This window comes from Scyliorhinus canicula, chromosome 9 (assembly GCF_902713615.1).
Source record: "Scyliorhinus canicula chromosome 9, sScyCan1.1, whole genome shotgun sequence".
Lineage (NCBI taxonomy): Eukaryota > Metazoa > Chordata > Chondrichthyes > Carcharhiniformes > Scyliorhinidae > Scyliorhinus > Scyliorhinus canicula.
The window spans coordinates 190,692,871-190,719,025 of record NC_052154.1 but is presented as its reverse complement, the minus strand read 5'-3'; the positions used below and the strand labels follow the sequence as shown (position 1 = coordinate 190,719,025).

The 26,155-nt window shown below is 46.2% G+C and overlaps 1 protein-coding gene across 5 annotated transcripts in view; it reads left to right on the top strand.

The window, feature by feature from the left end:
- LOC119971968 (protein kinase C-binding protein NELL1-like) overlaps positions 1 to 26,155 on the top strand; it is a 926,238-nt gene that overhangs the window by 271,560 nt on the left and 628,523 nt on the right. For all 5 annotated transcript variants that reach the window (XM_038808351.1, XM_038808348.1, XM_038808349.1 and 2 more), the window contains exon 11: positions 9,355 to 9,454. In XM_038808351.1, the coding sequence (XP_038664279.1) occupies positions 9,355 to 9,454 (100 nt within the window). The remainder of the gene's footprint in view (positions 1 to 9,354; positions 9,455 to 26,155) is intronic.

The following is a 26,155-nucleotide window of genomic DNA, read 5'->3' as shown; positions in this document are numbered from 1 at the left end:
TGTATCAGAAGCAGCATTAATGATGCACGAAGGGAGCACAACAAAAAGGGGAATAATAACAATCCCCTGCACTTGTTCAGATTATGACTGATCCTCACCTTTATCCGAGTTATCTGTCCATGGTGCTGAACTCCACAATATCATTGCCGCGCAAAAATCCTTCTTAGTTTGGAAATTTTTAAATTTCTCAACAATTGTTTGGAGAAGCTAGTTGCAGATTTCCTCTCCCCCCCCCCCCCCCCCCCCCACCTGCCTGTGAAGACACGGTTCCCGATACCACCCCTGAGCCCCGATATTATGGCCCCCTCATTCTGGACTTGGCTTGCGAAGGAAAGAGTCTCTCTATTCACCCTAATAAGACCTTTAATCATCTTGAAAGCCTTGCTTAAATCCTCTTTTACTCCTCTACAATAAAGGGAATACATGCCTGTCTATGGGACCCGTCATATTCTAATCCTTTTAGCCCAATATCATTCTGGGGTGTTTGTGCAGCACCCCCCTCCAAGGCCAGTATATCCCCCCCCTGAAATGCGGTTCTGAGAACTGAGTGCAGTACCCAAAATTGAATTTCATAGACCTTTATATGACCCGAACATAACTTTCGGCCCATTGTATTCCAGAGATAAAGGTCCATATTCTACGAGCTTTTTAAATTATTTTTGCACCAGCCCACTAGCTTTTAGTAATTTCTACTCTCCAATTCTTAGCTTTTCACCAATTAGAAAATCCTATGACTTATCCTTCTTTGGTTCGAAAAAGGTGACCTCATCGTTCCCCGTATAACAACAGCAACATTAATCTCTCAATGCCCCTTCACAATGTGTGCAAACGTTTGTGCCATCCACAACCCCTCAGGATGTGGAAGCGTTGGAAAGGGTACAGAGGAGATTTACAAGAATGTTGCCTGGTATGGAGGGAAGATCATATGAGGAAAGGCTGGAGGACTTGAGGCTGTTTTCGTTAGAGAGAAGAAGGTTAAGAGGTGAGTTAATTGAGGCATACAAGATGATCAGAGGATTAGATAGGGTGGACATCGAGAGCCTTTTTCCTCTGATGGTGATGTCCAGCACGAGGGGACATAGCTTTAAATTGAGGGGAGATAGATATAGGACAGATGTTAGAGGTAGGTTCTTTACTCAGAGAGCAGTAAGGGCGTGGAATACTCTGCCTGCAACAGTAGAGGACTCGCCAACACTAAACGCATTCAAATGGTCATTGGATAGGCATATGGATGATAAGGGAATAGTGTAGAGGGACTTTAGAAGGGTTTCACAGGACGGTGCAACATCGTGGGCCGAAGGGCCTGTACTGCGCTGTAATGTTCTATGATCTAAGTTCACACAACTTGGATTTACAACTCTCTATTCCTTCATTAAAGTCAATTCTAAATGTGGTTAAATGCGAGGGCCTGAGTTTTCTGGCAGATGCTTGACTGCCTCTCCCAATCCATGTGTACATTGAAAACCCCCATTAATACTGCTCTGCCTTTGTTATACTGTTGCCTAGTTCCTGCATTTACACAACCTAACACCTCAGAACTGTGACAAGGGAGTGCAAACACAACACCCATTGTGGTTTTAGATCCTTTTTTGTTCCTCAGTTCCATTCATGTTGTCTCCACTGGATGCTGTCCCCACGTATCCTCCCTCACCATTGAGGTGATAGCCTTTCTAATCAGTGAGGCTCCTGCACTCCCTCTGCCATCTTTGCTGTCCCTCCTGTAAAATTCATGGCAAGATATGTTTAGTTACCAGTCTGAACCATCCTGAAGCCATGTCTCCGTAATAGCCACTACATCATAATCATCAATTTGCATTTGTGCCTGCAGCTCATCTAGTTTATTCCTTACATTCTGTGCATTTGTATATAGAACTCTTAATTTTGCTGTACCCCCTAACCTGTCCCTCAGCACTGATGTTGTATTTGCGTGTTTATTATTTTTCTCTTGGTTTAACCAGTAAACTTCTTGCAGTTTTCCATTAGCTGCAGCTTCTGAAGTTAGGTTCCTGACTATTTATTTACTCTCTATCCTACTAGTTTTTGGAACTGCATTGGCTCCTCCTGAGGCCTCCCCACCCCCCATTTGCTTTTCAAAGTCCTTGTGATCATCCTAATTATCCTTTCCCCTCGGACAAGTGGCCCCAGATCGGTTCGGGTGGAGGCTGTCCCAACGGTACAGATCCCACTGCCCCAATGCCGATGCTAGGGCCCCATGAAGCGGAAGCCCTCATTCCCATACCTCTCCTTTAGCTACGTGTTTCCTTCCCTAATTTTCTCATCCCTGTGCCAATTTGCACATGGTTCGGGCGGCAATCCAGAGATTATAACCCTTGAGGACCTGTTTAATTTTGTTCCTTGTTCCTGATATTCCCCAGACAGGTCCTCTTTCCTAGTCTTGTCTATGTTATTTGTCCCAAAGTGGACCACAACAATTGGATCCTCCCCCTTCCTCTCCAATATCCTTTCAAACCACCGCTCCCAATTGACATTTCGCACGGTGCACGTTGAACCTGGCTCAACGGTCATGAATTCGTACCCAGAGAGCTTGGAAAAATGAAACGACAATTCCGATATGCTAAACGGTAATAATCCCCGGAGACAAGAGGGTTCTGTGGAGAGGAACGGAGTAGGGAAAATATGCATGAAGGAGTTTTTCGCAACATCTCTAACCGCCTCATAGCAGTAATTCATCAAAGCAGTATTCTGTCATTGTTTCAGTTTGCATCTGATTGGTCTCAAAGAGCAATTTGCCTAGCCAGGAGTAGGGGGTAAAAGAAAAAGAAAACCTAATATGTTGCATATTATCCTCAGGCATCGAGAGAGGGTGTAGGAAAGTGTAGGAATTAAGCTGTAAGTTCAGTTTTGAACAGCTTCACATGACCAGATTGTATACTTCGCTGAAGCATCAGTATTCCAAACTTGTCCTAGGAATAGAACACTGTCCCATCTTCTGGCGCAGTTTTAAATTGACCTCTCTGTGCATATGGTGGTTTAGAAAATAAGGAAAATGATGTTTAATCAAGCTTGAACATAATCTTCCTTATTATTCAAATGGAATTCAATCTCCCTCCTCCATTCAATCTGCCATGATTACCTGAACTGGTCAGTAAGGAATTAACATTCACATAAGACGTCGGAGTAGAAGTAGGCCATTCGGCCCATTGAGTCCACTTCGCCATTCAATGAGATCATGGCTGATCTGATAATCCTCAACTTCACTTCCCGCCTTATCCCTTTCACGCTCGATTCCCTTGCTGATTAAAAACCTGTCTACCTCAGCCTTGAACATACTTAGTGGCCCAGTTTCTACAGCTCTCCGCGGGAAAGAATTCCACAGATTCACTACCCCCTGAGAGAAGAAATTCCTCCTCATCTCTGACTTAACTGGACAACCCCTTCCTCTGAGATTATGCCCTCTGGTCCCAGACTCTCCCACAAGAGTTTAGGGCAGCACGGTAGCATTGTGGATAGCACAATGGCTTCACAGCTCCAGGGTCCCAGGTTCGATTCCGGCTTGGGTCACTGTCTGTGCGGAGTCTGCACATCCTCCCCGTGTCTGCGTGGGTTTCCTCCGGGTTCTCCGGTTTCCTCCCACAGTCCAAAGATGTGCAGGTTAGGTGGATTGGCCACGATAAATTGCCCTTAGTGTCCAAAATTGCCCTTAGTGTTGGGTGGGGTTACTGGGTTATTGGGATAGGGGGAGGTGTTGACCTTGGGTAGTGTGCTCTTTCCAAGAGCTGGTGCAGACTCGATGGGCCGAATGGCCTCCTTCTGCACTGTAAGTTCTATGATAAGAGGAAACACCCTCTCATCATCTCCCCTGAGAATCCTATTTGTCTCAATAATGTCAACTCTCATTCTTCCGAACTCCAATGAGTACAGGCCCAACCTACTCAACCTCTCCTCATTACAAGACCCCAACAGGGATCCGGGATCAAACTCGTGAACCTTCTCTGGACTGCCTCCAATGCCAATTTATCTTTCCTCAGATAATGGGACTAAAACTTTTCACAATATACCAAGTGTGGTCCAATTAGTGCTTTGTATAGTTTTAAGCAGGACTTCCCTATTTTTGTCTTTTGTTCCCTTTGAAGTAAAGGCTGACATTCCATTTGCCTTCCCAATTAGCTGCTGAAATTGCATGCTGGCTTTTTGTGATTTATGTTCGAGGATCCCAAATCCCTCTGTGCTGCAGCTTTCTGCAGACTTTCTCCATTTAAATAATATTCAGCTCCTTTGTTATTCCTACCAAACCCAAAGGGCATTATTTCACATTTCACTATGTGATAGTACATATGGAATATCAGGAAGAAGGAACAAAATTAAAGAACAGGCCCTCAAGGGTTATAATCTCGGGATTACAATAATTATAATAATAATCGCTTATTGTCACGAGTAGGCTTCAATGAAGTTACTGTGAAAAGCCCCTCGTCGCCACATTCCGGCCCCTGTTCGGGGAGGCTGGTACGGGAACCCGAGCCACATGCAAATTGGCACAGGGATGGGAAAATTAGGAAAGTAAACATGTGGCTAAAGGAGTTGTATGGGAAAGAGGGGTTCCATTTCATGGGGGCACTGGTGATATACAAATACACAGAGTGCAGGGAATAAACTAGATGAACATGCAGGCGCTAATGTAAATTGAAGATTATGATGTAGTGCCTATAAGGTCAAATTTGAATGCTGAATACAGGGTTAAAGGCAGAATTCTTGGAAGTGCGGAAGAACAGACGGATCTTGGGGTCCACGTACATAGATCCCTCAAAGTTGCCACGCAGGTGTATAGGGTTGTTAAGAAGGCGTATGGTGTGTTGGCTTTCATTAACAGGGGGATTAAGTTTATGAGGCTCAAGGTTTTGTGCAACTTTATAAAACCCTAGTTAGACCACACTTGAAATATTGTGTCCAGTTCTGGTTGCCTCATTACAGGAAGGATGTGGATGCTTTGGAGAGGGTGCACGGGAGATTTACCAGGATGCTGCCTGGACTGGAGGGTATGGCTTATGAAGAAAGGTTGAGGGAGCGAAGGATGAAGAGAGGTGGCATGATAGAGGTGTACAAGGTGATGAGAGGCATGGATAGAGTGGATAGCCAGGGTGGAAATGGCTGTCACAAGGGGACATAATTTTAAGGTGATTGGAGGAAGGTATAGGGGAGATGTCAGAGGTCAGTTCTTTACACAGAGAGTGGTGGGTGTGTGGAATGCACTGCCAGCAGAGGTGGTGGAGTCAGAGCCATTAGGGACATTTAAGCGACTCTTGGACAGGCACATGGACAGCAGTAAATTGAAGGGGTGTAGGTTAGGTTGATCTTAGATTAGGATAAATGGTCGGCACAACATCGTGGGCCGAAGGGCCTGTACTGTGCTGTACTGTTCTATGTTCTATATTCCATCTGTCATATTTTTACACGCTACCTAACCCTGTCTATATCCCTCTGTAGAGGGTTGTGATCCTCAGAGCTGTGTCCTCAGCACTTGCCTTCCCATCTATTTTTGTGTCATCTGCAAATGTGGCAATAGTGCATTGAACTCCCTCGTCCTACCATTAATATACATTGTAAATAACTGTGCCCCAGCACAATCCATGTGGCATCCACTAGCCACAGGTTGCCACCCTGAAATGCCCCTCTTATACCAACTCTCTGCCTTATGTCAGTTAGTCTCCATACATACTAACATACTTCCCTCAACACCATGTCCTCTTATCTCATTGAGTGGCCTTTTGTGTGGTACACAATCAAATGCTTTTTGGGCTTCCAAGTATACTACATCTACTGGTTCCCCTTCATCTACCCTGCTCATTATCACCTCAAAGAATTCTAATAAATTTGTTCGGCATGGTTCCCCCTTCATGCTGACTCTATTATTTATATTATTATAATCTACTTGATTAAATTATGCATTTCTAAATGCTCTGCTATTACATTTTTTATAATCGACAGTAACATTTTCCCAATGACAGAAGTTAAGTTAACCGGCCCATAGTTACTTGGTTTTGTCTGCCTCCTTTTTTGAATAAACATGTTACATTGGCAGTTTTCCAATCCCCTGGAACCTTTCCAAAATTTAAGGATTCTTGGAAGATTACTACCAGTGTATCCACTATCTCTGTTGTTACTTCCTTTAATATCCTAGGATATAACCCATCAGGTTCAGGGATTTACCAGCCCTTAATCCCCTCAGTTACATTGTTCTTTTTTTTCTAGTGTTTGTTATCATACTTATTTCCTCCCCCTATTCTGTCCCTTGATGATTTAGTATTTTTGGAATGTTATTACTGTCTTCCACCATGAAGTCTGAAGCAAAGTATTTGTTAAAAGCCTCTGCCATTTCCTTGTTCCCATTATTATTTCCCCAGTCTTATTCTTTAAGGGGTATATATTCACTTTGACCTTTATCTTGCATTTTACATAACTAAGAAGCTCTTACTGGCCTTTTTTATATTACTTGCTACTTTACTAGTTTTACTCGATAGTTTATAATCTCCCTCTTTGTTTTTTTGGTCATCTTTTGTTGTTTTTTAAAACTTCCCCAACCCTCTTGATCACCACTAATCTTGACCACATCGTATGTTTTTTCTTTCAGTTTAATACTATTCCTCACTTCCTTGGTTAACCATGATTGATTTATCCCCTTCCTAGAATTCTTCTTCCTCACTGAGATATATCTTTGTTGTGAGTCATGAACTATTTTCAGAAATGCCTGCCATTGTTGATCAACCATTATTCCTGCTAAACTCCTTTCCCAATCCGCTCCAGCCAACTTTGCCCTTATTCTTTTATAATTACCCTTATTTAAGTGTCGGACTGCTGTTTCTGACCCAAGTTTCTCACTCTCAAATTGAATGCTAAATTTTACTATGTTATGATCACTGTTTCCGGGGGATCTTTTACTCTGAGATTGTTTATTAAACCAGCCTCATTACACATTACCAAATAGAAAATAGCCTGATCCCTGGTTGGATCCATAACATGGGGCGCGATCTTCACAAAAGGGAACAAAGTTCCCGAGCGAGCGCGTTTAGCCACTTGTTTCCTGGCACTCACAGTCTCGAGAAACACATGGCTATTCAATGTGACGTGCTTTGAATAAGAGGCCTAAACAGAGAACGCACGGCCCAGGCCACATATTGCCCATTTTTTACAATGGAGAGCTCAGTTCGCCGGAACTCCCTGTTGTGGCCAGCGAGCGGTACGCCATTCTTAAAAGAATCCTCTACTCACCCAGCCTGAAGGCAATGTGGGAGTGTTCCTCTGCCCCCCACGAACCCCCCAACACCCACAGCGGGCAATCCCGGCCTGATCTCACGTGCGCAAAGAATGCCAGCTTGACAGTGCCCCTGCCAGCTGATAGTGCCACCTGGAAACCGAGGCAGTGCCAGGCTGGCACCAAGGTGGTACTGCCATGGCATGGCACCAGGCTGGCCATATCAGGGTGACAGGTGGCACCAGCAGTGCCAGGATACCACCTTGCCAAAAAGGCATGCAGCTGGGGGCCTCTGATCCACTTGGAGACCCCCACGAGTGTCGTTCCATCTGCTGAACAGCACTCGCCCAAGGTCGCTGAGAGGAAGGGATTGAATCCCAAAGCCTCAGGTACCTCGGAATCTGCACATCAGAGTGAAGCTTTCTGCCTTCACCTCGCTCTAATATGCAGATTTCCCAAAATCTGATCCTGCCCATTGTGGATGGGATTCCCCTTGCAACGTCTCGCGAGATTGTGTTGAATCTCACCAGGCATTGCAAGCCGAGTGGATCCCGGGAGCGGGGCCTCCCGGCTCTCACCGGCCACTCTGCACCGCGGCGAGATGCTCTTCCAGTGCAACGTGGCCAGAAGATTATCCACATAGTGTTCTCGGAAACTGTCCCGAATACACTCTAAATTCTTCCTCATGGCTTCCACCACCAATTTGATTTTCCCAATCTACATGAAGATTAGTCACCCATGATTAAAGAACTGCCTTTTTTACATCACAGGATCACAGAAAATACAGTGCAAAAGAGACCATTCAGCCCATCGAGTCTGCGCTGACACATGAAAAAATGCCTTTATTGTCTCCTGATTTATCTACAGTATAGGTACTATTTGTGGGGCTATGGACTACTCCCACTAGTGTCTTTTTCCCCTTGCTATTTCTTAACTCCACCCATTTGGATTCTACATACTTCAATCCAAGATCATTTCTTGCAATTGTATTTATTCCAACTCATATTAACGAAGCTACCCCACCACCCTTTCCTTCCTGCTTGTCCTTCCAAAGACATAATAATATATTTGACTGGAAACATGATTGTCCCGATACTGGGAAGGTGTCCTCTGTGTTCATTATGTCACAAAATTACAAATCTGTTTCACAAGAAGATGCTTACAATCGTTTGCTCACTGATCAAAGGAAATCTCTCCCTGGTGTGTTTTCCTTCGACATGTTCAGGTGGTTTTGTATAAGTGACCAGTTGCGGAGTTTTTGTGCATGAATTCGGCTACATTCGAAGAACTGATAAGATTGGGTTGATGGGGAATAATGAGGAGAGGTATTAACACACATAACAGTAAGAACAAATCTTCCTCTGTTGTAAGAAACCTATTTCCTACTCGCCTATACTTCATGTGTCTGGGAGTCGGTGGTATTGTGGTATTGTCAGTAGATTAGTAATCCAGAGACCAACAGCAATCCTCTAGGGACCTGGGTTCGAATCCCATCACGGCAGATAGTGAAGTTTGAATTTCGGGCAGCACGGTAGCATTGAGGATAGCACAATTGCTTCACAGCTCCAGGGTCCCAGGTTCGATTCCGGCTTGGGTCACTGTCTGTGCAGAGTCTGCACATCCTCCCCGTGTGTGCGTGGGTTTCCTCCGGGTGCTCCGGTTTCCTCCCACAGTCCAAAGATGTGCAGGTTAGGTGGATTGGCCATGATAAATTGCCCTTAGTGTCCAAAATTGCCCTTAGTGTTGGGCGGGGTTACTGGGTTATGGGGATAGGGTGGAAGTGTTGACCTTGGGTAGGATGCTCTTTCCAAGAGCCGGTGCAGACTCGATGGGCCGAATGGCCTCCTTCTGCACTGTAAATTCTATGATCTATTTCAGCTTAACATTCTAATAAAAATATGTTTCTACAGAATATGGCTGGAAACAACATGACTTAGATTATCAGTCATTAACTGAAAATTGTTTCAGGTCCTGAAGGGGTTAAACTTCAATGCGTGTATGAGCTTTTAGGATACATAAGTGTTGTGGGTTCAGCAAAGTTTCCATTCAAAACTGTCTGAGACTGGACATGGTGCTAAAGTTTCATTTTGTTCCTCACTGTTTAAAAGTATGTTGGTCAAATAATAGCTTTTATTAATGCTCGACAGAACCGAACGATGGCCATTGTCCATGAAACATGTCCAACTCTGGATTGCCCCCTGATTGAACACATTCAGCCTGAAAATAGGTGCTGCAATGTATGTCGTGGTAAGTATTAAATGGTTCAACTTATCACTTCACTCACCTGTTTGTCGCGGCTTAAAATTCAACTGTTTACTCGGTTCCAATTATTTTGACAGCATTCAAAATGCTTTGGGCTGTAGCGACATGCAGACAGCATAACACAGCTTTCTCCAGCAACCCGCTAACAAGGATTGAGATTTTCTTTGCATGCTAACTATGGCCATGTAAGACAGCACTCCGACTGTGACACTTAAGAACATATTCTACTTGAGAGCACATTTACCATTATCCTAAACAGCGTGGTCGTTGGAAGGAATTGGACAGATGCCAGCTCTTTCTAAGTTTTTTTTTCCATTGCACTGAGCCCCAGCCACCTTCAAAATGAATAATAATCTTTACTGTCACAAGTAGGTTTACACTGCAATGACGTTACTGTGAAAAGTAACATCAGCCATGATCTCATTGGAGCAGGCTCGAAAGGCCAGATGGCCTACTCCTGTTCCTAGTTCTTATGTTCTAAAAGCCTATAGTCGTTCCATTCCGGCGCCTGTTCGGGTACACTGAGGGAGAATTCAGAATGTCCAAATTATCTAACAGCACGTCTTTCAGGACATGTGGGAGGAAACCGGAACGCCCGGAGGAAACCCACGCAGACATGGGGAGAACGTATAGATTCCGCATAGACAGTGACCCAAGCTGGGAATCGAACCTGCGGCCCTGCCGTTGTGAGGCCACAGTGCTAACCACTGTGCTACCGTGAGCGCCTTATGTAAATTTTAACCTACAGCCGACACTTCAGACTGTGTTTTTTAAAAAATATTTTAATTCTCCTCTTTCACATTTTCTCCCAAATTTACACCCACCAACAATAAACAATAATCAGCAATAAATATGTCAATCCCCATAACAATAACAATGGTCCCATCCTCCCACCAACCCCCAAACATTAGCCCGCATGTTTACATAAACAACTGACAAAAAGGAATCAGGGATTACCCATAATCGCCCTTAATACAAGAAAACACTTGGCCTCCCATTGTGCTTTGGGTTTAGGCCGGAATTCTCCAGGCGTTGGGTTTTCCAGCGATGTGGGGTGACTTCAATGGGAAATCCCATTGACCAGCGGCGGGAGTAGTGAGTCTCGCCGCCAGTGAATGGTGCGACGCTGAGACACACGCAGCTGGGGACCGGAGAATCCAGCCTTCAATATTATCTGCGCACAAAATAGACGCGAGTAGTTTGTCTGCTTTTTTACACCCTCTGTCCTATTTTACAAAATTGCGCAGGGTGTATAACCAACCACAAACACCAGTTCGTGCCCCCTGCTGAGGCTGAATTTGCCTCCACCAGCACGGTTGCAACGCAAGCAGATGCAACAGACAATTTGCGTGGCACAAAATTCCACAGACAGTGACGAGAAAAATGTCCGACCGACCATTTCAGTGGCATTTGCTGAGTGGTAAATATTGATCTGGAAATGGCTCTTTCAACCAAATCTGAAAGAAATTAGGGGCGGCACGGTGACACAATGGTTAGCACTGCTGCCTCACAGCTCCTGGGACCTGGGTTCAATTCCCGCCTCAGGTGACTGTGTGGAGTCTGCACTTTCTCCCTGTGTCTGCGTGGGTTTCCTCCGGGTGCTCCGATATCCTCCCACAGTCTAAAAATGTGTCCCTTAGTGTCCAAAAAGGTTTAGGTGGGGTTACTGGGTTACAGATATAGGGTGGAGCCATGGGCTTAAGTAGGGTGCTCTTTCCAAGGGCCAGCGCAGACCCGATGGGCCAAATGGCCTCCTTCTGCACTGTAAACTCTATGATTCTGTGAATCTGCCATAAATATATCTGATTGTGATAGCCAATTGGAGGTGAAGAGCGGAGAGGGGAGGTTTCTGACAAGAGGTATCTCTGCCTGTGAAAACTGTGATGGGCACAGGTGTTTGGTGGAGACTTCCCAGCCCCTGACCAACCTACCTTCACGGCTGAGAAAGGAAACTGAAGCAGAAGATGTACGACAAGTAAATAATCTCTTCCTTCATATCATTTTCTCTACCTCAATGATCTAAACCTGTAGCTTTATCTCTTTTACACAGCATCTATAAAATCGAATGTTATTGTCTAAATTTCGAAGGATGAAAGCGGAGAGTTCTTCTCCCTTAAGTAAAGAATAGCAGGCTCAATGGCCGTTTTCTCGCTGATTTATCTCATCACTGTCGATAAAGTGAATCTTACAGAGGTCAGCTCAGTACTGCAAAATTGTGTCACTAATGGAGCAGCCTATTCTATTCTATGCTGTCCAATGTGTTCAAATAGAAGACATTCTGTGCCGTTGTTACAGCTGCGTTGTGTTCATGTTTTGTCATAGAACTGAGTAATGTTACCACCCTTTAATCACTGCCTATGAGATTTAAAGAGCCTGCTCCTTGTATCATTGTTTGCTCCATTCTGTTACAGAGTAAATGATGAGGCAGAGTACAGAGTAGCTGGCAAATGTCCTTTTTATAATGGATTTGGAAGGAGCTACTGACTATTGCTCGAGCCAGCTTGCTGGAACCCTCGAAAGAAAGGCACCCCAAAGGATTTACCGATGATTAGTTTTATTGATTGATCTGACAAGTGCTTTATTTTTGGAGAATTAGTTTTAATAAGAAAAGCCTGCATGATGAGCTGAGAGGCTTTGGGGAGTCTCACACCAATTATTTCTCATTGGTGTCAGTGTACCTTGCTCACCTTTTATTCTCCATGACCTTCAGGCACCTGCAGACACGGGTACCCAGATATCCAAAGTTAATTCCTTGAAGCTTGTAGCTGTTTGTGTTCAGGAGGATGCAGTAAAACCAAAAGGATGATGCGTCGCAACTGTTGGCTTTCCCGACACCTTGAGTCATGTTGACATCCGTCACATTGTCAGCGCTGTACCTGCTGAAAATTCCGGCATTTGTGTCAAGAAGGAAGAGCTCCACGAACGTACAAGCAGACAGAATGCAGCCGGTACCTGGACGTGTCAAGTACAAGGCACAATGTTCATCGCTCATTGATTTTTGCCAAACATAGGCTCAGTGGCAGTTTTTCCTTTGTAGTTGATTTTTCTTGTGGATGAGCTGTGTACTAACCGCCGAATATCCGTATCTAGCGTTTGCACCTTGGCAAAATGTCTCATTCTCAGATATTTCGGAGAACTATGTTCCGGCAGCTCTGGCCTATGAACGTACAAGTTCGGAGCAGGAGTAATAATAATAATGATAATCTTTATTCTTGCCACAAGTAACACTGCAATGAGGTTACTGTGAAAATCCCCTCGTCGCCACATTCTGGAACCTGTTCGGGTACACGGAGGGAGAATTCACAATGCCCAATTCACCTAACAAACACGTCTTTCGCGACTTGTGAGAGGAAACTGGAGCACCCTGAGGAAATCCACACAGACACGGGGAGAACGTGCAGACTCTGCACAGACAGTGACCCAAGTCGGGAATTGAACGCGGGTCAACAGTGGCATTGTGGAGCAACAGTGCTAACCACTGTACTACCGTGCCGAGTAGACCACTCGGACCTTCGAGCCTGCTCTGCCGCCATTCAATGGGATCACAGCTTGATCTGATTGTAACCTCGACTCCTCCCTCTAGCCTACCCCCGATAACCTTTCACCCCCTTGCGTATCAACAATCTATCTACCTCTTCCTTAAAGTTGTTCAAAGACTGCTTCCTTTTGAGGAAGAGAGTTCCAGACCCCCTGAGAGAAACAAATTCTCCTCATCTCTGTCAAAAATGGGCAGTCCCTTAGTTTTAAACAGAGGTCATTTACAATTTTGCATGTTCCATTCATTTCATTATTGGTGGCCAGAGCTTCAATCATCTCGGCCCTTAGGTTTCAGGAGGGTTTTCAGAATTACTTAACTCTTCACCCCAATCTTCGTCATTCAGACTCTTCACAAAACATATATCTTTAACCAAACATTTAGCCCATCTTCAGCTCTGGGTCAATCTTACATAGATACATAAAAGATAGGAGCAGGAGGAGGCCTTTTGGCCCTTCGAGCCTGCTCCGCCATTCATCACGATCATGGCTGATCATCCAACTCAATAGCCTAATCCTGCTTTCTTCCCATAGGCTTTGATCCCATTCTCCCCAAGTGCTATATCCAGCCACCTCTTGAATATATTCGAAGTTTTAGCATCAACTACTTCCTGTGGTAATGAATTACACAGGCTCACCACTCTTTGGGTGAAGAAATGTCTCCTCATCTCTGTCCGAAATGGTTTACGCTGAATCCTCAGGCTGTGACCCCTGGTTCTGGACACACCCATCATTGGTAACATCTTCCCTGCATCTACCCTGTCTAGTCCTGTTAGAATTTTATAAGTCTCTATGTGATCCCCCCCTCATTCGTCTGAACTCCAGTGAGAACTATCCCAACAACTTTTGTCTGACCATGCATCCATGAAGCGCTTTTACTGATGATTAGTGCTGGTGGCAGTGGTGTGTTTGGGGGGTGGGGGGGGGGGGGGGGGGGGGGGGGGTGGGGGGGGGTGTGTGGTGTGGTGGGGAACAGCAAGTATACAGGCACAGCAAGTAATTAATAATTTTTATTGTCACAGGTAGGCTTAAATTAACACTGCAATTAAGTTACTGTGAAAAGCCTGTCATATGAATGTCCATTCAAGAAATGTTTTGCCTTATCACGCAGCTTCAGTGATGTCATTATGTGGGTGGAGCTGGGCTGTGGCTCTGTAGGGTTTACTTTCGCTTTGAGTTTTGGACTGGTTTTTGAACTGCACAGTTTGAAAGAAGTGTTTCTCTATCTTCATTTTAAAAGCTGTTTCCAGACTGCTTGGTAACTTAAAGGAGATAATTGCTTTCTGGGAGGAAGTCAAACCTGCTGTTTGGAAAGGGGAACAGTGTATCACTAACAAGTCTTATACCAGTGAGAGTGCCGTCCGCTGGGCAACACCTTTGAAAAGGGGCTTCTGGTTTTACTTGGGTTTTGTTATTGAATTCATCAATTCATCAAGGGTTATACATAGATTATTGTAGCTGTGTGGGGTCTTTATGTTTGTAGTTGATAAAGGTTCTTACTTTGTGTCTTTATACAAATATTAACTAAATTCGTAGAATAAAGCTTGTTTTTTGATTAAAAGTGCTAAAGAACCCTGTTGAATAACACGTGAAAGGCAGGCTCCTCTGCTGATCCCAGCCAAATTCAACAAAGGTTAGAGGTCAGGTGAACTCCATAATGTACTTTGGAGTTTTTAAAAACCCTGGCCCATAGCAAGCCACTAGTCGCCACAGTCCAGCACCTATGGAAGCTGATCAAATCTTATCATTTATTGTGAGGGGAAGTGATAACAGAATTAGTGAGGTTATGCTTCAGTTGTACTGGGCATTGGTGAGATCACATCTGGAGTACTGTGTACAGTGTTGGTCTGTTTATTTAAAGAAAGATGTCAATGCTGTGGAAGCAGTTCAGAGAATGTTCACTAGATGAATACCAGGAATGGGCGGGTTGTTTCATGAGGAAAGTTTGGAGAGATTAGGTTTGCATCCACTCGAGTTTAGAAGAGTTAGAGACGACTTAAACCTTTAAGATCCTGAGGGGCTTTGGCAGGATGGATGTGGAGAGGAGGATTCCACTTGTCAGAGAATCTAGAACTAGGGGGTCACTGTTTAAAAATCTAATTTATGAAGAGATGAGGAGAAGGTTTTTTTGCTCAGATGGTTGTGGATCTCTGTAACTCTCTGCCTCAAAGACATTGGAAGCAGAGTCCTGAATGTTTTAAAGGCAGATCAGGTAGATTATTGATGAACAAGTTGGTGAAAGGTTATCAGGGGTAGACAGGAATGTGGGGTTGAGGTTACAGTCAGATCAACCATGATCTTACTGAATGGTGGAGCAGGATCGAAGGGCAGAATGGCCGACTCCGACCCCCAATTTGTATGTTTGTATTTGTATCTATGGGCAAGTGTTTTCTTTGTAATAACTGCTGCCAGTAATAATTAAGAGTTGATTAGAGCGTAGTCGAATTGTGAATATGATACAGTCCCCACCACTGGAGGAAATATTGTACAGTTCAGGGCTTCTCGGAGGCATTCTTGTCACCTTCTGAGGAATTTCTGTTTCCATAAAACCAGTACATGTGAAAGAGATAATGGCAGACTAGTGGCGAAAAGGAGAGATAAGAAAGTTTGGGGTTATTTTGCTTGGAACAAAGAAGGCTTCGGGGTGACTTAATTGAGGAGTACAAAACTATGAGGGGAAGAGATATAATGGGCAGGATAAAATTGTTCCCCTTGGTGGAGAATTCTAGAACCATAGATTCACGATAAGAGGCTGAAGGTGTCGAGGAATAACCTTTTTACGCAGAGGGTAATGGGAGCCTGGAATTCACTGCTTCAGTTGGTGGTGAGGGCAGAGACCCTGAACTCTTTTAAAAAGTACCTGGATCTGCACTTTATGAGCTGTAAACCACAGGGCTATGAACCGGGTGCAGGAAGGTGGGATTAGAAGGGGCACCTGGGTGTCCTTGGGCTAGCATGGGCAAGATGGGCCGAATGGCCCCATTCTGTACTGCAATTTTTCTATGATTCTATCGTTCATGAAGGCGTGGTGTTCCTAATGATCCTCATTACTTATTTATGTTGTTATTTTGCTACTCTGATTTTACAGTTTCAAGGCTGGAGTGATTTGTTTCCGTATCTTTCATTAGGTTCATATTTGCTATTTATAGGTTGGGAGGAGGGTCGTTTGGAGCATGAGCATAGGCCAGGTGGGCTGAATGGCCTGTACTCTGCTATCATTTCCATGTCATTCTCTGTCATCATAAAGGTTAGGTTCCAGAGTCAGCTGTGTGTATGGGAAGTACCAAGAGACACAGACCACCCTGGGACACACACCCGAGATACTGTGTTTAGTCAGGAAGATTACATTGCAAACTGGCAAAACGCTGCTTACTGGTCCTTTGCGACCTATGAAGTGTACCACACACCATCTTTCAACTGAATAAAATTCAAAGCCCAGACATGTTCACAATATTGGTCCCACATTAAGGGCCAGTGGAGCGATTGCTGAGCTGGTTAGAAGTGATTAACGGACCATTTTCCCCACTGCATTGGCGTGGGCGTGGTTTGCATGAAGTGCTGATGCTAAAATAATCCTCTGTGGACTTTCCCTCCTGTCCTTTATTTTCTGCCTTTCCTCATTAAATCTTTGTTTTCTCTCCGTATTTACATCTGAACACACGAATGAGGAGCAGGAGTGGACCACCCCACCCCTCCAGCCTGCTCCACCAATGCAGCAGGTTGATCTCACTGTGGTCCCAGCTCCACATTCTTTCCCCCCCCCTCGATCGCCGTTGACTCCTCTGTTAGTCAGGAACCTACCCACCTCTTCCTTCAAAATATTAACTGACCCTGGCTTTGGGGAAGAGGGTTCCGAAGGTTCACAGCCCTCGGAGAGAAAATCAGCCTTCTCCTCCATGTCTTAAATGGGAGACCCTTTATTTATGAACCGTGTCCCTGAGTTTGAGATTCTCTGGCTTCCCTGCGGCGTGTTTCTCGGCTGCGGAAGGAGGTCCACCGTTCGTCAGCGGCAGGATCTCCTGGTTCCACTGGTTTAGCTCACTGGGCTAAATCGCTGGCTTTTAAAGCAGACCAAGCAGGCCAGCAGCACGGTTCGATTCCCGTACCAGCCTCCCCGGACAGGCGCCGGAATGTGGCGACTAGGGGCTTTTCACAGTAACTTCATTGAAGCCTACTCGTGACAATAAGCGATTTTCATTTCATTTCATTTCAATGGGATTGATTGATTGGTTGATATTTATTGTCACATGTGCCGAAGTACAGTGAAAAGTATTTTTCTGCGGCCAAGGGAACGTACACAGTACGTAGAGAGTAGACAAAAAGAATAATCAACAGAGAACATTGACAGTGGTGCATCAACAAATAGTGATTGGTTGCAGTGTGGAACAAGGATCTTCCATTGAATCCACCCCACGCTGCGGTAAACCCGTGGTGGGGGTGCACCATTGACAGGATTGGAAGATCTGAGCAGCTGGATGAGCTCGCCCCTCGTCACTTCTACAAGCTGAATCATCCTTTCAGCATCCACCCGGCCAAGTCCCGCAGGATCTCCTATGTCTCAATAAGATCACCTCTCATTCTTCAAAACCCCAATGGCCTCCGGCCCAGACAGTTCAGCCTTTTTTCGTAAGATAAGCTCTTCACTCCCAGAATCTAGACATGTGTGTCTCTCCACTTGTATTTCAGTTCCCTTCCGCTTTGCCTTCAGTGCTATCTCTTTCCTCTTATGAATACGCCTCTCCCTCTCTCTGCTGTCTCTGGATCCGTGGGTAGCGAGAGGCAGTAGCAGCTCAACTTAACTCAGTGGCTGAGTTAGTGCGGGAGTGGGACACCACTGACTGGCACAAATAGCAGCATTGGGGCTTGGGTAAGAATTAAAAAATGAAAATCGCTTATTGTCACGAGTAGGCTTCAATAAGGTTACTGTGAAAAGCCCCTAGTCGCCACATTCCGGCACCTGTCCGGGGAGGCTGGTACGGGCAAGAGAGAGAGAGAGAGAGACAACAGCCTCAGTGACCACGGCATTGGACACAGTGATATGACCGCCTTCTGGGGAAAGGATTCGGGATCTCCCCATCTCTGTAACCTCCGAAAGCCTTATGACCTTCCAAGAACGATGCGCTTCTCTGTTTCTGTCCTCTGATGTACCCCCACTTCCTTGCCTCACCATCAGTTATCCAATGGTGAAGCCGATGCCTTCAGTTATCCAATCCATCGACTTCGGAAATCCATCCATAACGTCTCTGTTTTTCCACCTTGCTCTGCTCCTTAAAATCACCTCTTTTCCCAATATCTTTTTCTTGGATTGGGTGCCATTTGCTGTGTGTTTATGCTCCTGCTTTTGAATGTTTGACTGTGCTCGCTAAAGGTGCGATGTAAACACAAGATGCTGCTCTTGGTTACTATGTACCTACGGAGTGTGCGGTATATTCAACAAGGGGCAGGGAATGGTGCTGGCTTCTTTAAGATCTGCCGTTCTGATCCTCAGTTGTCTGGATGCCTGGTTCGGGATGCAGAGCGAGGCCAGCGGCGCGGGTTCAATCCCCGTACCGGCTGAGGTTATACGTGAAGGCCCCGCCCCCTCCAACCTTGCCCCTCACCTGAGGTGTGGTGACCCTCAGGTTAAATCACCACCAGTCAGCTCTCCCACTCAAAAATGGTGACTTTACTTGTTCTAACGTGGAACATTGCTCTATTCTCCCCCACACCAAATAACCAACAACAAGATTAACTTATGTTGTGCGCTTAACACAGTAAAATGGACCGGATAATATCAGAACATTATCGGGTAAAATTTGACAACAGGCCATATAAAGAGATGATAAAAAATGACCAAAAACTTGGTCAAAGGGGTAAGATTTACAGAGTGACTTGAAGAAGGAACGAGGTAGAGACAGGCAGAGGGGTTTAGGGAGGAAATTCCAGAAACCTTAGTGTCTTGGCAGCTGAATGCATGGCTAGCGGTTGTGGAGTAATTAAAATCAGGTGGCGGCGGGGGTGGGGTGGGGGGGTGGGAGTCTCCAATCTTGGCCGTTGCTGCCCATGCGCAAGTGAGAATTTGATGTCTGGTCAAAACTCCATTTGCTTTCAGCGGGAGCTGACAATCCCAGCCACCAGCGAGCATGGAGATTTTCGGAGCAGGAGGTTGTATCAGAGGCTAGGGTTGGAGTGCGGAGACCCTGGAGGGTTGTAAGGCCAGAGGATGTTTCAGAAGATCAAGAGCAGGAGGAGTCCATTTGGTCAAATGAAGTCCGCCCTGCCCTGATTCGATTGGGGCCTTGATTGCACTTTTCTGCCTGGCCCCATAACCCTTCACTCCCTTGGCAATCAAAAACCCCTAGTTCACCTTGGCACTGTCAGGGTGCCAGAGAGCAGTGTGCCAGTCGGTGCTGTGAAGGGGCTGGGCCTGAAAGGAGGCAGGGTCAGAAAGTGGGCAGGGAAATGGAGGGAGAAGGGCGGTCGGTGGGCTGCCCAATCCCAGGAAACAGCTGCAGTCCAGACAGGTGTCGTGCTTCTGGGAAGTATGATACCATCAATGGTCGAGGATCAGACACAGAGCCAGGATCTATAGGAGGGGGTTTCAGGGCATTCCAGGCCCTACAGATGCAGCTGAAAGAGTCCAGCCATCTTCCCAGGAGCCAACACCCCATGCTGATGGTGGCAGCACCCTCGGAGGGGGAGGGGAAGGTAGGCTGGGAAGTTGGACTGAGAAGGTGTAGTGAATGGAGAGGGGATAGGGAAGATTTGAGCGGCTGCGGGGAGATGGTTACCATTCGGAAGGGTAGTTGTGGCGGGAGCGGGGGGGGAGGAATGGCGATTTGGGACAGGGCGAAGGAGCTGTCGGTGGCCAGTCCTCTCGTCGGCAATTCGTGAGTTGATGCGGTTGTCCCACGTGTAGCGCCCCTGGAGCACGCGTTGGGCGGCCAGTCTTGCCAGCCCAGGCTCTACGCTCTGGCCGTGCTGGAGGTCCTCCACGTCCTCTTCGTCAGATGAGGTCTGCTATTCTTCCTCCTCCTCCAGCATGGCCCCCTCGGCTGTGCAGGACACAGCAGTTTAGCACGATTCTCAAGACCCTTCCAGTACCGACACGGCCCCTACACCAATGTCACTAGCATCCACAGCCAGTTTAAACAGCTTGTCATAGTTTGGTGTGGCGAACACTAGTTTTGATGTTCACACAGGTTTTAAATGTTTGAAGATCGTTTTGCAGTACTCCGTCCAATTGAAGTGCTTGTTCTTTCCAACAGCACTGCGAATGGTGCCACCAGAAACCTTAAAATCTCTTTTTCTTGTGGTGGGTTCCAGAAAATCTCAAATGGCCTATCTTTTTTGCATTTCATTGGGCCATTTGACCATGTCCTACGGTGTGCCCCAGGTTTGACATTTGGGCGTTTGCCAAATTTGCTTTCCGCTAAATTCATGACGAGACTGGCTCCCGTACCATTTGTGCGCACATTTTCATTCCCATTGTTTTTCTTCTCCTCTGTGCATAAACCCCACCCACTTTTCCTCTTCCCCAGCCTCTGATTTCATATTTCCCTTTTAAGATTTATGACTCCAACTGGCTTTCCGTTTTATTTCTAGCATACCGACTTGGTGTGGCCCAGTTTGTTACAATGAAGACATCTAACTTGCCTTATTTATATTATCTCCTCACCACTATCTTTTTTATTTTGAGGTGTGTCTCCTTGGAATTTTCAATCGCTCCCTTGCTTGCTTGACTGTCCTTTCTCGCACCTTCCTATTTTCTACCTTTCTCAGATTTAAAACTGTCTGAAGAAAGGCTTTGACCTATGAATGGACTCATAATCAGCTGAAAGCTCCGCTGCATGTCTTGAAGTTTCAACTCTTTCTTCCTCCACATGAGCCCTGAACGATGTAGGTGCCGAGTCTTTAAATTCTTCCCACAGAATTCCTACTTTAAAGTCCTCATAGGTTTCTACTTTTGTTAATGCTCTCACCCACCTTTCAATATTACTTTGTTAAACCCTTTCAAATTCAATATAAGTCTGTCCAGACTGTATGGATTTGTTTTTTTCTGATTTATTTTATTGTCATGTGTACTGAGGTACAGTGAAAAATATTGTTCTGCATGAAATCCAGACAGAAGGAGGCCATTCGGCCCATCGAGTCTGCACCGGCCCTTACAAAGAGCAACCCACTCAAGCCCACGTATCTACCCTATCCACGTAACCCAGTAACCCCCAGTTAACCTTTTTGGACATGAAGGGCAATTTATCATGGGCAATCCACCTAACCTGCACATCTTTGGACTGTGGGAGGAAACCGGAGCACCCAGAGGAAACCCACGCACACACGGGGAGGACGTGCAGACTCCGCACAGGCAGTGACCCAGTCGGGAATCGAACCTGGGACCCTGGAGCTGTGAAGCAATTGCGCTAACCACTATGCTACCGTGCTGCCCGTGATCGTTCCATACATGAAAAAAAAACATAGGACATACACAATGTAAATATATAGATACGGGCATTAGGTGAAGCTTACGGAATGCAGTGCTACCTAGTAGAGGTGTGTGAAGAGGTCAGATCAGTCCTTAACAGGGTCATTCAAGAGTCTGGTAACAGCAGGGGAAGAGCTGTTTTTGAAACTTTTAGTGTGTGTTCTCAGACGTTTAGTTCTCGTGCCTGATGGAAGAGGTTGGAAGAGAGATTAACCCAGATGGGTGGGGTGTTTGATTATGCCGCCCGCTTTCCCAAAGCAGTGGGAGGTGTCTACACCTGTTTTCTTATATTTCAAAACTTTTGTCTGTAAGGCTCCGCCACAGACTCATCAACACTCGGTATAATCTCTTCACTGTCTCATATTCCCCACCCCCTTTCCTCTGACAATGATGTGGAGATGCCGGCTTGGGACTGGGGTGAGCACAGTAAGAAGTCTAACAACACCAGGTTAAAGTCCAACAGGTTTGTTTCAAACACGAGCTTTCGGAGCACTGCTCCTTGCTCAGACCCGAGGAAGGAGCAGTGCTCCGAAAGCTAGTGTTTGAAACAAACCTGTTGGACTTTAACTTGGTGCTGTAAGACTTCTTACTCTGACAAAGATGCAGAGAGTTCACGAGCCCTCCCTACAAGTTTACGTTGTAGGAGCAGCATCCAAATAGCTTGTGACCTATTCATCTGGTTAACTATTTTCTCAAAGGTGTTAAAAATACCTTGGCGTCCATTTCATCAAATTTTGGAAATGCCTGTGCAAATCTAAACATCCCTCCCACTAGATCCCTATCCAGAAGACTTTCTTCCTCCTCCAGCTCTGTGCCCTGGCTGCAACGGTGCTGCATTTTAATTTGATGTTCTCTCTCGTTCCCCTTTTCTCTTTCTGCCGTTTCTAACTTCCGCATTTCCCTTTGGAAAGCTGTCTCCTTTCTTTTTGCCTTTCGAGTTTCTTCATTTCTATTTCTCTTTGTAATTGATCGTCCCTACCTCTCCAAGTACTGGGTCTGTCTGACACTGCTTGTATATTTAAATGGGTTGCTAGGCTTTCAATTACTTCAGGTTTCTTAGCCCCTACTATGTTTAATTTCAGTTGAAGAGGAAGAGGTTTTGATCTCTGTTAAACAATGTTTCTGATCTGCCATTCTCAATGTCTCTCGATGCCTTCTCATCTTGTTATCCATCTATTATGTTGTTTTCATTTCAAGTTTACTGTGAACCTTGTTAATTTCCTAAATTCCTAACAAAGCATAATCATGGACCAATCCCATGGAAGTACAAGGTCTTCCCCTCTTAGGTCACATTACCTGAAGGAGGAGAAGGAGGAGGTAGACTTGAATGAAATGTTTTGCTTTTGCTCGTATCAGTTAGTGTGATGGGGATTTCTATGTGCCCCAGTACAGGTGTCCATTTTATATTTCAAATTTTGCAAAACCTCTTCCTCTTCAACTGAAATAATGAAACACAGGAGGAATAAAACGGTAAAACTAAGAAATACTAGCCGTTTTATAGCAGATTGGGTTAGTTACCAAGTGACCAACATTGAATTGACATCCATTTAATTGCTTTTCTAGCTTTAGCAATAGTAATTGCCTAATTCTATGCATATTCACAACTTCTCTTCCAGATTGAGTGGATTAAGTATTTTAAAATTTTTGTTTCCAATTACGGGGCAATTTAACGTGGCCAATCCACCTACGCTGCACATCTTTTGAGTTGTGGGAGTGAGACACACGCAAACACGGGGAGAATGTGCAAACTCCACACAGACAGTGACTCAGAGCCGGGATCAAACCCGGGTCCTCCGTACTGCCCTGATTAAGTCTAATTCAGTAAATAATTTGAAATATTCAATTTGTGTATAATTGCTGGTTAGGGTCAGTTGACACATATCCCAGGTGAGAGACCCAATTTATGATCCCCAGTGAGATGGCAGAAGCTTTCAGTAGAAGTAATAAAGTAAGATTTAGACACAATTCAACCAAAATGTTTCTAAGGATTCACCTGCTCCGCCTGCGGCAAGATCGCCCTGGGTGGGACTCAGACCATGTGAAGGTCCAACGATATCGGGCGGGAATTTCCAGTTGCCGGATGGGCGCGGCTGGAGAATCCCGGCCAAAGTGTCATTTCAGGTGGGTTTGGCTGGGAGTTCTTCCCGTCTCTGTTGCCGATTTCCCCACCGCTATCTAACCGCAATTGTTTGGGCCCTGGGGAGTTTCTGGCCAGGCCGGCCCACATTTAGGGCACGATCTACCCGAATGGCGACAGAGTCCCATAGCGCGAGGTTAGTTCGATGTTTCCCGGCATTCGGAGCGACGAGATATACCCATTCGGGTAGATCGGGGCACCAGCGCTCATTCTGGGGTGGGGGGGGAGCGGGGGGGCTATGTTCCTCCATGGCGAGCCCCTGTTGGGCTCCGCCATGTTGCGCGGGGGCCGGCGCAGAGACGGCCGCAGCGGGCATGCGCGGACACACGCCATCTGTTGCGCGTGGGCGGGCCTGCGCCGGCCGTGCCGGGCCAGCTTTTGATGCCAGAGCAGCGCACAGTACTCCACCGTCGTACTAGCCCCCTGAAATCCGGAGAATAACTGGGCCAGGAGGCCATTGACGCCGGCGTACACCATTCCCCTGGCCCGCTCTTGGCCCCATTTGTTCCACTCGCCGGAACTCGCAGAATTGCAGAATAATACAGAGCAGAAGAGACCATTCAGCCCATCAGGTCTGTACCGATGCAGCAACTCCTGCACCAACTCCTCAGTGCAGCAAGAGATCAGGACGCAATTTCCAACTCCCAAACCAACCCCCCCCCCCCCCCCCCCCCCCCCCACACTCCCAATTCACTATAGGGGTGGGGTGGGTGAATGGCAGATATCAAAGGGTCTCTAAAAGGTTGGCTGGGGTAAAGGGTGGGACTCCTGAAAGGGGGGGTGGCTCGAAAGGTGATGTGGGAAGGTGTGAAAAGGGGAGCCCTCAGTCATGCCATAGTGGGGTATCCCTGCTTGGGCAGGGGGCGTGTGGGGTAATGCCCATGTGTGTGTGGGGGGGGGGGGTGGAGACATTGTCTCTGGGTGGAAAGAAAGCTGACTTCGAGATCGGGACAGCCTTTCACAATAGTGGCCCTTTCAATATGATCATCACTTGCTGCTGTAAGAAAATAAATCGCCCCATTAGCTGCACCCCGCACCACGGGTTATTTGCCCATGAAGTAAATCTGCCTCTGATCCTTGTAGAACAGAAACAGTTTTTCCATGTTCTATCAAAATCTCCATTCTTTAAGCCTTTCTGCTCGACGGAGGTCAATCCAGTGCCTGCAGCCTGTCCGCATAGTTCAAGTCTCACGTCATTGGTGTAATTCCGGTAAATCTCCTCAGCACCCGCTCCAAGGCTTTGACATCCTTCCCATGGGGAGTAGGGGGGGGGGGGGGGGGGGGGGGGGGGGGGGGGGGGGGGGGGGGGGGGGGGGTGAAGGGGGGGATATTCCGGCTCTACCCAGCGGTCGGATCGTCCGGACCCGCCGAAGGCCACTCCCTGCGATGGGGTTGCTGGCGGCAGGTCTGGAGAGCCAAGCAAAATGCCGCAGACATCGGCGGGAGGAAGATCTCGCTGGTGGCCAAAGGTCAACCGCCTCTGCCCATGGTAACCCCTATGGAGGGTAACCCCCAATTTCTACTCAGGTACTTTAACGTAACCAATGATTCGTGGTCGAGTGATTTTGGCTTTTGTAACCTCCGCTTTTGTTTATTAAACCAAAGATTCTATATCATTTTTTACGAACAGCTTGACCAACTTGTCCTTCCACCTTCAAGGATTAGTCAGTGTAAAGCTGGGGCTCCTCTGTTCCTGCTCACTGCCTGTCTCCTCACTGAAGTTTAGGGAAGTTATTCCCCTGTTTTAACATTGCAGCAACAGCCGAACACTCGGCTCAACAGTAATTAGAGCCCTGCTGCTTCTCCATTAGCAATCAGCAGCTTCTACCCTCCATCTTCACAGAGTCCACCACCATCAGGTGCTATTGGGAGTAATTAGTTTGTTCAGCAATAGCCAGAAATGACTGTTGTGTAAAGTGTGCCGTTTAATATCTCCAGAGATTCCATTTCCCAGTGACTTAACAAATTAAATATCTCACTTAATGCATAAAAGTAATTAGCAGGGAGAAGATTAATTCCAAAAGAAGAGAATTTATGAAATGCAACAATTCATTTCACCGAGCTAACTGCCTGTGAAGCAAATATATGCATTCAGATAACATTCGATAACTTTAGTCGGTATTAATTTGTATCCTTAATCACAGAATCGCAGAGTTGTTAGGGCCCGGAAGGAGGCCATTCGGCTGATCGTGTCTGCACCTGGCCCTCCATCATTCCATCCTCCTCCCTTTTCCCCTGCACACCTTTCCTATTCAAGTAACCATCTACTTCCCTCTTGAAGGCTTTGCCTGAACCTGCCTCCACCACACTTCCAGGCCGTGCATTCCAGACATGAATCACTCGCTGGGTGTAACGTTTTTTTTTCTCATATTTGCCTTTTTGCAAATCAGTTTAAATCTGTGCCCACTCATTCTCGATCCTTTTATGAGTGGAACAGTTTATCCTTGTCTGCTCTCCCCAGCAACAACCCCCCCCCCCCATGATTCTGAACATCTCAATCAAATCTCCTCTGAGCCTTCTTCTCTCCAAGGAGAAAACAGTCCCAATCTCTTTC